The sequence below is a fragment of the Hypomesus nipponensis genome, chromosome 27 (genome assembly GCF_054491055.1).
Source record: "Hypomesus nipponensis isolate SF chromosome 27, ASM5449105v1, whole genome shotgun sequence".
In the NCBI taxonomy this organism is placed as follows: Eukaryota; Metazoa; Chordata; class Actinopteri; order Osmeriformes; family Osmeridae; genus Hypomesus; species Hypomesus nipponensis.
Genome location: NC_140387.1, coordinates 292,501 through 303,882, shown reverse-complemented (window position 1 = coordinate 303,882; position 11,382 = coordinate 292,501). Strand labels below are relative to the sequence as shown.

Below are 11,382 nucleotides of genomic sequence, written 5' to 3'. Positions count from 1 at the left end.
AACCAAGCCAGGTTCATGCACGTGGCACATTCCTAGTCAGTTAGGGGGTAAACAAAGGTAGGGAAAAATGTTAGTGTAAGATGATGTGATACAGTGTAAGGTGTGTGTATGATACAGTCAGTTAGTCACCACAGCCTAAAATCCATTTCAAGTAGCAAAATTGCTTTTTTTATTTAAACAATAAAATTGCATTGCAACCAAGGTTACAATAAAGGAACAAAAAAAGAGTTTGTATTTACAAGGGGAGCAGAATGATGCGGTGGCTCTGTCTGTCACCATGACAACGCCAAATGTATTTGCAATGGAGACGTCGTCACGGAGATGTCGTCATGTACCGTGAAGGAAGGCAGCTGTGGTTCCGAACGCCCTCGCAGTCAGACAGGGCTAAGGTCAAGGGTCAGAGTAATACTGAACACGTAGGTGAGGGGGGGGGATCATTCTATGTGCCCTCTGATTGGCTGTGTCAGGGGGGAACCCTGGGACATGGGACTTTCCTGTACGTGCACAAGGTTGTAAGTGGTTTAGAGGACAACAACGAAATGTCAGTTAAAACAAATAAAAGATGACGAGCAACTAGGGTTCGCTCATCAAGACATAAAAACAACATTCACATCCTGTTCCTCTCCGGGTTGCCGTGGAGACGGTGTGTAACCAGGAAGTGGTGGGTGTGTGAGTGCTCAGATGAGTCCCACCTGGAGGACTGGGCTGCTGCTGCTGCTAGTGTTGCTGGGGGGGTCTTCCATACCTCCTTTATGGCACATGGTGAATACTGATACATGGATCCATCCACACAATACTGACGCAAGCACACACACTCCATACACACACCAAGTCAACAGAAGGGATGATGGAGAGAGCAGGTAGTGAGTGTGTGTGGTGTATGTGTGTGTAAGCTTAGTGAGTTCATCCTAAGCAGAGTGGGTAGGAGTCCTCCAGGTGTTGCTGCACATCGTCAGCTGACAGGAAAAAGAGAGAGACAGCTTCCTGTCTGTAAAAGTGTCAGGACTGGGCCCTGGCCGCTGTTCCAGTAAGGCCACAGAGAAACTTGCATTCATAAGTTTGAGGCTCTCGGCAAAAAAACACTCAATAGTCTTTGTTTGTCGTTTGAGTCTGTCCAGTCACCACAGTCACCACAGTAACCACAGGCTGCAGGGTCCTGGGAAACAGCCAAGCCAGCTTCTCCAGAAGCTGTCCTGTAGCATCCAGAACCCTCCGTCCTCCGAAACACGACCGGCTGGGCTCTCCTGATGCACTTGGCCGCAGAAGAAGGGGAGGGGGGAGGAAGAGGAGGAGGGGGGGGGGAGGAAGAGGAGGAGGGGGGGAGGAAGAGGAGGAGGGGGGGGGAGGAAGAGGAGGAGGGGGGAGGGAGAGGAGGAGGGGGGGAGGAAGAGGAGGAGGAGGGGGGAGGAAGAGGAGGAGGGGGGGGGGAGGAGAGGAGGAGGGGGGGGAGGAAGAGGAGGAGGGGGGGGGAGGAAGAGGAGGAGGGGGGGGGAGGAAGAGGAGGAGGGGGGGGGTGGCATTTGTGTTTTCAAGTCAGGTTAGCCTCCTGGTCAGATGTGTCTCCCGCTACCTCTGGACGATGTCACTGATCTCTTTGAGGGAGGACAGCAGCTTCCTGAAGTCCTGCTGCGCGCTGGCGCCCCCGGTGGCGGCCGGGCAGATCTGCAGCTCCCTCAGGTTGCTCTCCAGCTTGTTGATGGCCTCGCGGAACGCAAACTTGTTCCTCATATGCTGGATGGACTCAACGAAGCTAACGCAGCGGCGGGACAGGTTCTTCCCTGCCTCCAGCACAGCGCTGTGGCTGCCCGTCTGTTCCGACACGCGGCCGATGGCAGCGCGCAGCTCCTCACTGCCCTGCAGGACCATGTCGCGCGTCACAGCTGAGTGGGCCGTCCGCTCCGGGGGCTGCCGCGTCTTGCGCAGGGAGCGGCGGGTGTCCATGAGGGGGATGAAGGCCGGGGGGGAGGCGGGGTCCACGGGGGAGCCCAGGGGGGAGAAGGAGGTCTGGCCGGGGGAGGAGGAGACAGAGGAGGAGGAGGAGGAGGTCTTTAACGGTTTTGAAGAGGAGACCAACTTCTTGGGGAGGTCAGAGAGGAGGGGGCGGGGCGGGTCGCTGGAGGCGTGGTGGGGCTCCAGGCCTCGGGGCTTGTGGTCCGTGGGGGAGGGGAGGTCCAGGCCCCGGGAGGGCTTGCCTGACTTGGTGCCGGAGGGCGGCGGAGGCGGCGCCGGCTTGGACTTCTGGAACTTTCCCTGGGGCGTGGCCGTGGCCGGGGAGGAGGGGTCCAGGGCGGGCCTGTGGCGACGGGCCCTGCACTCGTCGGCGGCGGCCCCCAGCGCGGGGAACACGTTGGGCTTGAGAAGTTCTGCCTGCAGGGCGCTGGTCCTGCAGCTCTCCAGCCTCCTGAGCCGAGCCGTCGGAGGCTCCGCCTCCCCGAACACCTCGTCCGCCTCCTCCATCCTCCTGGGGAGGCGGGGCGGGGGCGTGAGGGCTCCACGGCGAGGGCACGCCTCCCCCTTCTGCTCGCTGGCTTTCTTGCGCGGCAGCGCCGGCTTGCCCCCCAGGGTGCCCGAGTCAAAGTGCCGCTGGCCAAGCTCACGGGGGAGCGTGACGGACCTCCACTCTGACTTGTCGGCGCCGGGCGGCGCGCTGGAGGCAGACGAGGAGCGCAGGAAGCGTTTGGAGTTGGACACCACGTCTTCCTCCCCCGGGGGGCCCATGCCCCCCCTGCCCCCCACCACCGGCATGGCCGGGACGCCCTTCTTCCTGCAGTGGGGCGGGGACAGGGGGCTGGGGTAGGGAGGCGCTCCGTTGGTGACCCCGCCCACCCCATTGTTGTTGGCGCCCGGGAACTTGGCGTGGTCGGGGGCGTCGCCAGGGGCATCGTCACGGGGCTCTGGGGCGTGGCGGTCCAGGTGAGCGTCCGTCTCCCTGAAGGAGCTGCTCCTCTTGGGTGGAGCCGGAGCCGTCTTCTTCTTCTTCTTGATGCGGCTCAGGAAGCTGCTGCGACTCTTGTCCCGGGGCAGCAGCCGGTCCTCCTCAGCCACGTCCAGCGGAGGGCGCTCCTTCCTGGGCAGCAGGGGAGACACAGCCACCTCCGGCTCTCCTGGGTCTGGAGGGCACAGGAGACAGGTTAACACACACACACACACACACACACACACACAGGCTACATGGCATCCAGGAGGTCTCACCAGGGCTGTCAGGGTCGCGGGGGTCCTGGTTCCTGCGCAGGGTCCTGGTCTTGGTGGGCAGCTCTGGGGCCTTCTGACTGCAGCCCACACACTGCTGTTTGCCCAGCTCCATCTCCACCTCTGAACACACACACACACACACACAGTCAGCATCACCTGAACCCACACACACAGTCAGCATCACCTGACCCCACATCAGAATCAGAGTGAGCTTAATTCGCCATGTGAGTTTACATGAACAAGGAATTCACTGTGGCAGGAAGGTGCATATGATAAACATGTAAGAATCTTAACTATAAAAGTTAGAAAATGTACAACAGTCAAAATTATTCTAAACATGAACCCTAATCCAATCTTCCCCAGCTCCTTCTTCACCTATGGTTATGGTTGGCTAGCAGGAGAGCTAGTAGTTGAGCTAGCAGGGTATTGGCAGGTGAGCTAGCAGAGTATAAGCAGTTGAGCTAGCAGGAGAGCTAGCAGGGTATTAGCAGGTGAGCTAGCAGGAGAACTAGCAGGTGAGCTAGCAGGGTATTAGCAGGTGAGCTAGCAGGGGAACTAGCAGGGTATTAGCAGGTGAGCTAGCAGGTGAGCTAGCAGGGTATTAGCAGGTGAGCTAGCAGGAGAGCTAGCAGGGTATTAGCAGGTGAGCTAGCAGGAGAGCTAGCAGGGTTTTAGCAGGTGAGCTAGCAGGGTATTAGCAGGTGAGCTAACCGTCGGAGATGCTTGACTCCTGGAACATGTTCTCGAAGGCCTGGTGGGTCTCAGCGAAGGACGGGCGCTCGGCTGGGGTCCATTTCCAGCCTGGGGGGAGGAGTGGGAGGGGAGGGGAGGGGGGAGGGGAGGGGGGAGGGGAGGGGGGAGGGCAGAGGGGATGACACTTAATACCTGGACATACCCACAGAAACCAGTCCCTAACTAAATACCTGTTCATACCTGTTCATACTTGTATGCACCTGTCTGTGTGTAGGTGCAGGGTCCATGCGTGTGTGAAGGGTCTGTGTGTGTGTGTGTGTGTGTGTGTGAAGGATCTGTGTGTGTGTGTGTGTACATACAGGCCCTCATCAGCTGGTACACCTTCTCTGGGCAGCCCTCAGGTCGATCCATGCGGTAGTCCTTCTCCAGCAGCTCATACACCTGGGACAGATCGATACCCGGGTACGGAGACATCCCATAGGTGGCGATCTCCCATAGCAACACGCCGAACGCTGGAGCAGGGAGGGAGCGACATACCACCTGACATCATGTCACATGACACCCAGACAGAGCTAGCTAAGCTTCTGACCTTTAGAAGGGTTTTCCTGATCTACTATACACACTTACTGAATGTGTCACTTCCTGTCTCTCCTCAAACAGTCTCGAGCCCCCCTTCCCCCATGACTCCTCCCCCAAGACTCACCCCAGACATCAGACTTGATGGAGAACTTGTTGTAGGCCAGGCTCTCGGGGGCAGTCCACTTGATGGGGAACTTGGCGCCGGCGTGGGCGGTGTAGGTGTCGCCCGTCATCAGCCGGCTCAGGCCAAAGTCTGCCACCTTCACCAGGTGGTTCTCCCCCACTAGACAGTTCCTGGCAGCCAGGTCCCTGAGGGGGGAGGGGGAGAGGGGGGGTTAGTCCTTAGATCAGAGGAGGAGACCAGAGAGGAGAGAGGAGGAGATGGGGGAGACCAGAGAGGAGGAGATCAGGGTAGGAGAGAGGAGATCAGAGAGGAAGACCCTGACCTGTGGATGAAGTTCTTCCTCTCCAGGTACTCCATGGCGGAGGAGATCTGCGTGGCCATGTAGAGCAGCACCACGGCGTTCACCTCCTCCCGGAGACAGTCTCTCAGGTAGTCCAGCAGGTTGCCGTGGGTCATGAACTCTGTGATGATGTAGAAGGGAGGCTCGCGTGTGCACACACCTGCGGAGGGCAGAGTCTTACTCACCTGACTCAGGCGTTCATACATGTTCATATACTAGAGCCCGACTGATAAAGGATTTTTAAGGCTGATACCGATACAAATGTTTGGTGATTTAAAATTCCGATATAGGCCGATATAAAAAAATAGGTAAAAATCCAGAAACGCGTAACAAAACAAACTGATTTCCTTAACATTAGTTATTTGTAGTTTACACTTAGTCATTTTTAGCAGACGCTCTTATCCAGAGCGACTTACAGTAAGTACAGGGACATTCCCAGAGGCAAGTAGAGTGAAGTGCCTTGCCCAAGGACACAACGTCATTGACACGGCCTGGAATCGAACCGGCAACCTTCTGATTAATTAGCCAGTTTCCTTAACCACTCAGTCATCTGACTTGTTTGATTTATTGTCACATCAGAACATCAAAATATATTAAAGTTCTGATAAACAAAATGTATAAAAATACAAACTTAAGATATGAAACTAAGTCCTTTGAACAAAAACATTCATTTATCGGCCATTATAAATGCTGATACCAATAGTTTGGAAAATGCCTAATATCGGCCAATAATATCGGCTCGCCGATATATCGGTCGGGCTCTATCATATACACATATCATAAGTTATTTTGAAGTTCAGATGTATGGTACAGGGGGCTTTGAGTGATTCATGTGTTCATGATGATTCATGTGCTCATGATGGTTCATGTGTTCATGATGATTCATGTGCTCACCAAGCAGCTGCACCAGATTGGGGTGCTTGATCTCCTTCATGACGGCAGCTTCCTTCAGGAACTCCTCCACCTCCATCGTATCCTCCTGGGCACACACACACGCTCAGTACACACACACACACACTAAAGGTACTGAAGACACTGACTTAGCTTCAGAAGGAGGGTGCATGAGGTGTGACTGTCAGATGGATGAATCGGGCTATTAATCAATAGCATGCAAATGACGTTGTGTCCTTGGGCAAGGCACTTCACCCTACTTGCCTCGGGGGGAATGTCCCTGTACTTACTGTAAGTCGCTCTGGATAAGTCTGCTAAATGACTAAATGTAATTGTAATGTCTCCATTGGGGTACCATATTGTTTGCAGTTACACCTCTGTAGCACCAGGTGGCGCTATACTGGACAGAGCTCAGCACATATACTTGTCATAGGAGTGGGACCCACACACAGCCCCCTGTCCCACCTTCAGAGTCTTCACAGCCACCGTCAGACTGTATTTCTTCCACACGCCCTCGTACACCTCCCCGTACTGGCCGCCGCCCAGCTTGTGCTTCATGGTGATGTCGGTGCGCTCCATCTCCCACTTGTCGTAGTTGGGCGACACGCCGTACACCGTGGGCTTGGTGCGCTTGGGCGCTGGGTAGTGCAGCGTGGTGATCAGGCCGTCGGCCACCGTGGAGTGGTGGTGGACCAGCTCAGCCAGCGTGGTGAAACGACTCTCTGATGAAACGTACAGCTGGAGGGAGAGAGGGAGGGAGGGAGGGTGAGAGGTGTTAGATTGAAGGATGTTGTTCTAATGGAATCCTGGGATCTTCTCTCCCTGAATGAAATAACGATCCTTAAGCCAGGACCATCACTACAACTCATCATCATCCTCCTCATCACCACCAGTCTCCTCCCAGCACCCACCTTGCTGTCGGACGCAGTGTTGATGCGGTAGTGGTAGACCCGGCCCTCGTAGCGCAGTGAGATGGACCTCTGTCCTGGGCTGCTCTCGCTCTCCCGCACCAGGAAGCTGCCGTTGATCCCGGAGCTCAGCAGGTACTCGGCCGCATTCCGCGACACCGGCCCATGGTACCAGCTGTGCTTCTCCAGGCTGTTGACCGGCGTGATGTAGTTGCTAGGCACCCAGCCCTGGCCGTTCTTGGTTCGGGCCTCGCACCACTCACCATTGTGATTGTACCCCAGCACTCTGAGCTTCTCTCCTGCAGGGCGGGCAGGGAGAGAGGTCAAAGGTTAGACAGAGGTTAGAGAGAGGTCATAGGTCTATGGACATTGTTACTGGTGTTGTCTAGGTAACAGTTTCAGGGGACAGTCTTACCCTTGGTGATGCTGAGGGTGTTGTCTAGGTAACAGTTTCAGGGGACAGTCTTACCCTTGGTGATGCTGAGGGTGTTGTCCCCACTGGCCACAAAGTCGTAAAGCGCCACAAACAGGTTGGGGTCTGTTCTCACTGGGTCCAGCCAGCAGGCTCTCCTTGGAGTTCCAGCGGCCCGCCTCCGACAGACCTGGGGGGTCCAAGTCAGGCTTCTGCAGAGCTTCTGGAACACACACACACAGCTCAGACCAGGACGGAGAGGGTAAGGGTTTGAAGCTAAAGTGCTGGAGGGTTAGGTACGTTGTTTTTCAGACACACTGTGTGTCAACATCTGACTGTTTCTATCTTCTCCTGCATTAGCAAAGCAAGCCTCCACACAGCTGCAGCCTCAGAGAGGCCTCCACACAGCTGCAGCCTCAGAGAGGCCTCCACACAGCTGCAGCCTCAGAGAGGCCTCCACACAGCTGCAGCCTCAGAGAGGCCTCCACACAGCTGCAGCCTCAGAGAGGCCTCCACACAGCTGCAGCCTCAGAGAGGCCTCCACACAGCTGCAGCCTCAGAGAGGCCTCCACACAGCTGCAGCCTCAGAGAGGCCTCCACACAGCTGCAGCCTCAGAGAGGCCTCCACACAGCTGCAGCCTCAGAGAGGCCTCCACAGCAGCTGGCAGCCTCAGAGAGGCCTCCTCCACAGCTGCCAGCCTCCAGAGCTGCCCCTCCCCACAGCTGCAGCCTCAGAGAGGCCTCCACACAGCTGCAGCCTCAGAGAGGCCTCCACACAGCTGCAGCCTCAGAGAGGCCTCCACACAGCTGCAGCCTCAGAGAGGCCTCCACACAGCTGCAGCCTCAGAGAGGCCTCCACACAGCTGCATCCTCAGAGAGGCCTCCACAGCTGCAGCCTCAGAGAGGCCTCCACACAGCTGCAGCCTCAGAGAGGCCTCCACACAGCTGCAGCCTCAGAGAGGCCTCCACACAGCTGCAGCCTCAGAGAGGCCTCCACAGCTGCAGCCTCAGAGAGGCCTCCACACAGCATCAGCCTCAGAGAGGCCTCCACACAGCATCAGCCTCAGAGAGAGGCCTCCACACAGCTGCAGCCTCAGAGAGGCCTCCACACAGCTGCAGCCTCAGAATAGTCTCCACCTCATCATATTATCTGTGTCGCCCACAGATCAGCACATACAAGTTAGACGGGCTGTAGTGATGAAGAGAACCAGACGGAACCAGACCAGACCAGACCAGACCAGACCAGACAGAACCAGACCAGACAAAACCAGACCAGACCAGACAAAACCAGACCAGACCAGACAAAACCAGACCAGACCAGACCAAAGTTACCCAGTCAGTCCGGTCTTCCTCCATCCAGCTGTCTCAGCCCAGGTATAATAAGCCTCCCTGTTTTAATAGGCAGGCAGGTAGACAGACAGGTAGAAACACGGGGGGTTAGGGCCAAACACTGACTACATTCCACTGCTGTCACACCTGTTTCAACACCTTCAGCTTCTCTCTCTCACTCACTCTCTCACTCACTCACTCAGTCAGTCAGTCAGTCAGTCAGTCAGATGACAGGGCTAAGACAGCGTGCTGTTCAGAGCATCAGAGAGCAGGACAGCTGGTTGTGATGTGGTAGTGTTGTGGTTCAGGGGGGTTGGAGAGACGGAGGTACAGATGGAGTCAGGCAGGCTGATCATGAGTGTACAGGCTGTAAAGAACCCCTCTTAGGATGTGACTACAACCCTAACCTCATCCTGCCTCCTGACGACTAAGACTCCCAAACGGATGACATGTGTGGAACTCATGGACATGAATCTCTGACTGTTACGACAGAGTTATGAGCACCAGTATGAAACCACAGCCAGGCTAGCAGAGCCCAGAAAGGCTGCCGAATCAGACCACACTGCTTCTCAGACACAAACACAGGAAGCTGCTCCATCAAACACACTCTACACCCCCCCCCCCTCCAGGATCTATCGAGAGGGCTCTACCGGGAGTTGTGAAGGCTGTGGAATCATTGTTCCAACTGAACATAAGCTAAACAGACGAACCAGGGGCAGCCAGAGGCCTCCTGACTCAAACACCCTCAAACACACGTTCGTTACTAAGGAGCGTTCGTTACTAAGGAGCGCTCGTTACTAAGGAGCGCTCGTTACTAAGGAGCGCTGCACAGTTAATCCCTCAACATCGAAACACTCTCAGACCCAGACTGAGAGAGTGTAGAGGTGAGAGTGTGTGGAGGTGAGAGTGTGGGGGTGAGAGGGTGGATGTGAGAGGGTGTGGAGGTGAGGGTGTGGGGGTGGATGTGAGAGTGTTGAGGCGAGAGGGTGTGGGGGTGAGAGGGTGTGGGGGTGAGAGGGTGTGGGGGTGAGAGGGTGTGGGGGTGAGAGGGTGTGGGGGTGAGAGGGTGGGGGTGAGAGGGTGTGGAGGTGAGAGTGTGGGGGTGGATGTGAGAGAGTGTTTTGAGGTGAGAGGGTGTGGGGGTGAGAGAGTGGAGGTGAGAGAGTGTGGGGGTGAGAGAGTGTGGGGGTGAGAGAGTGGGGGTGAGAGAGTGTGGGGGTGAGAGTGTGGGGGTGAGAGAGTGTGGGGGTGAGAGTGTGGAGGTGAGAGGGTGTGGGGGTGAGAGTGTGGAGGTGAGAGTGTGGAGGTGAGAGTGTGGAGGTGAGAGTGTGGAGGTGAGAGTGTGGGGGTGAGAGGGTGGATGTGAGAGGGTGTGGAGGTGAGGGTGTGGGGGTGGATGTGAGAGTGTTGAGGCGAGAGGGTGTGGGGGTGAGAGGGTGTGGGGGTGAGAGGGTGTGGGGGTGAGAGGGTGGGGGTGAGAGGGTGGGGGTGAGAGGGTGGGGGGGTGAGAGGGTGTGGAGGTGAGAGTGTGGGGGTGGATGTGAGAGAGTGTTTTGGAGGTGAGAGGGTGTGGGGGTGAGAGAGTGGAGGTGAGAGAGTGTGGGGGGGTGAGAGAGTGGGGGTGAGAGTGTGGGGGTGAGAGTGTGGGGGTGAGAGTGTGGGGGTGAGAGTGTGGAGGTGAAGAGTGTGGAGGTGAGAGTGTGGAGGTGTGAGAGTGTGGGGGTGAGAGTGTGGGGGTGAGAGTGTGGGGGTGAGAGAGTGGGGGTGAGAGAGTGTGGGGGTGAGAGTGTGGGGGTGAGAGTGTGGGGGTGAGAGTGTGGGGGTGAGAGTGTGGGGGTGAGAGTGTGGAGGTGAGAGTGTGGGGGTGAGAGAGTGTGGAGGTGAGAGAGTGTGGGGGTGAGAGTGTGGGGGGGTGAGAGAGTGTGGGGGTGAGAGAGTGTAGAGGTGAGAGTGTGGGGGTGAGAGAGTGTGGGGGTGAGAGAGTGTAGAGGTGAGAGTGTGGGGGTGAGAGAGTGTGGGGGTGAGAGAGTGTGGGGGGGTGAGAGAGTGTGGGGGTGAGAGAGTGTGGGGGTGAGAGTGTGGAGGTGAGAGTGTGGGGGTGAGAGAGTGTGGAGGTGAGAGAGTGTGGGGGTGAGAGAGTGTGGGGGTGAGAGAGTGTGGGGGTGAGAGAGTGTAGAGGTGAGAGTGTGGAGGTGAGAGTGTGGAGGTGAGAGTGTGGAGGTGAGAGTGTGGAGGTGAGAGTGTGGAGGTGAGAGTGTGGAGGTGAGAGAGTGTGGAGGTGAGAGTATGGAGGTGAGAGAGTGTGGAGGTGAGAGAGTGGAGGTGAGAGTGTGGAGGTGAGAGCGCTTGTTTGAGTTTCTGATCCAACATTCTCTTATCAAACAGGCTGCTGGTCAACAGGCTGCTGGTCTATTTAATCACATGGTTGCACAATCCCTGGCACATGCTGAGTGTTCAGTTACAAATCAATGATCCTGTTGATGTTCAAACTCATGTACCCTCCCCTTTCTCAGAACTGAATCAAGTCTTTCATTTGGGCTAACACAGTTAGCTTATCTTCATTTCAAGTAGGGGGAATAGGGAGTCATGGAAAATTAGTTAAGTGGGCTAATCTACAGAAAAGGCCCTTCAAACACGACTCTGTAACTCGAGTGTACTTTCACCAAACTTCCTTACGTAGACAAACTGGGAGAAAACCGAACTGAAAAAGAGTCAAAGCTGAAAATGGAGAGTGAATATTTGAGATTAGATACCCTCTCCTCCTCAGAAACACAGGCCAGGAATCAGATTTCCTTCCATTGTCTCCTTCCTGCCTGCTTCCCCCCCTCATGACTGCAGTGAGCCAGCGTTCCTGGCTTTCCTCCCTCCCCTTTCCACAGCGTAGGAAAGAGGCCTCAAAGAGATAGCTCGCCTC

General features: G+C 56.2%; 1 protein-coding gene across 1 annotated transcript in view; it reads right to left on the bottom strand.

The window, feature by feature from the left end:
* Positions 1–1,492: 1,492 nt before the first annotated feature.
* Positions 1,493–11,382, bottom strand: part of abl1 (abl oncogene 1, non-receptor tyrosine kinase) — a 19,557-nt gene continuing 9,667 nt past the window's right edge. The window contains 11 exon segments of the mRNA XM_084694023.1: positions 1,493–3,110; positions 3,193–3,312; positions 3,904–3,993; positions 4,245–4,397; positions 4,589–4,773; positions 4,911–5,088; positions 5,823–5,907; positions 6,285–6,557; positions 6,731–7,026; positions 7,197–7,266; positions 7,268–7,362. Of these exon segments, the coding sequence (XP_084550149.1) occupies positions 1,567–3,110; positions 3,193–3,312; positions 3,904–3,993; positions 4,245–4,397; positions 4,589–4,773; positions 4,911–5,088; positions 5,823–5,907; positions 6,285–6,557; positions 6,731–7,026; positions 7,197–7,266; positions 7,268–7,362 (3,089 nt within the window). The 3' untranslated portion in view covers positions 1,493–1,566.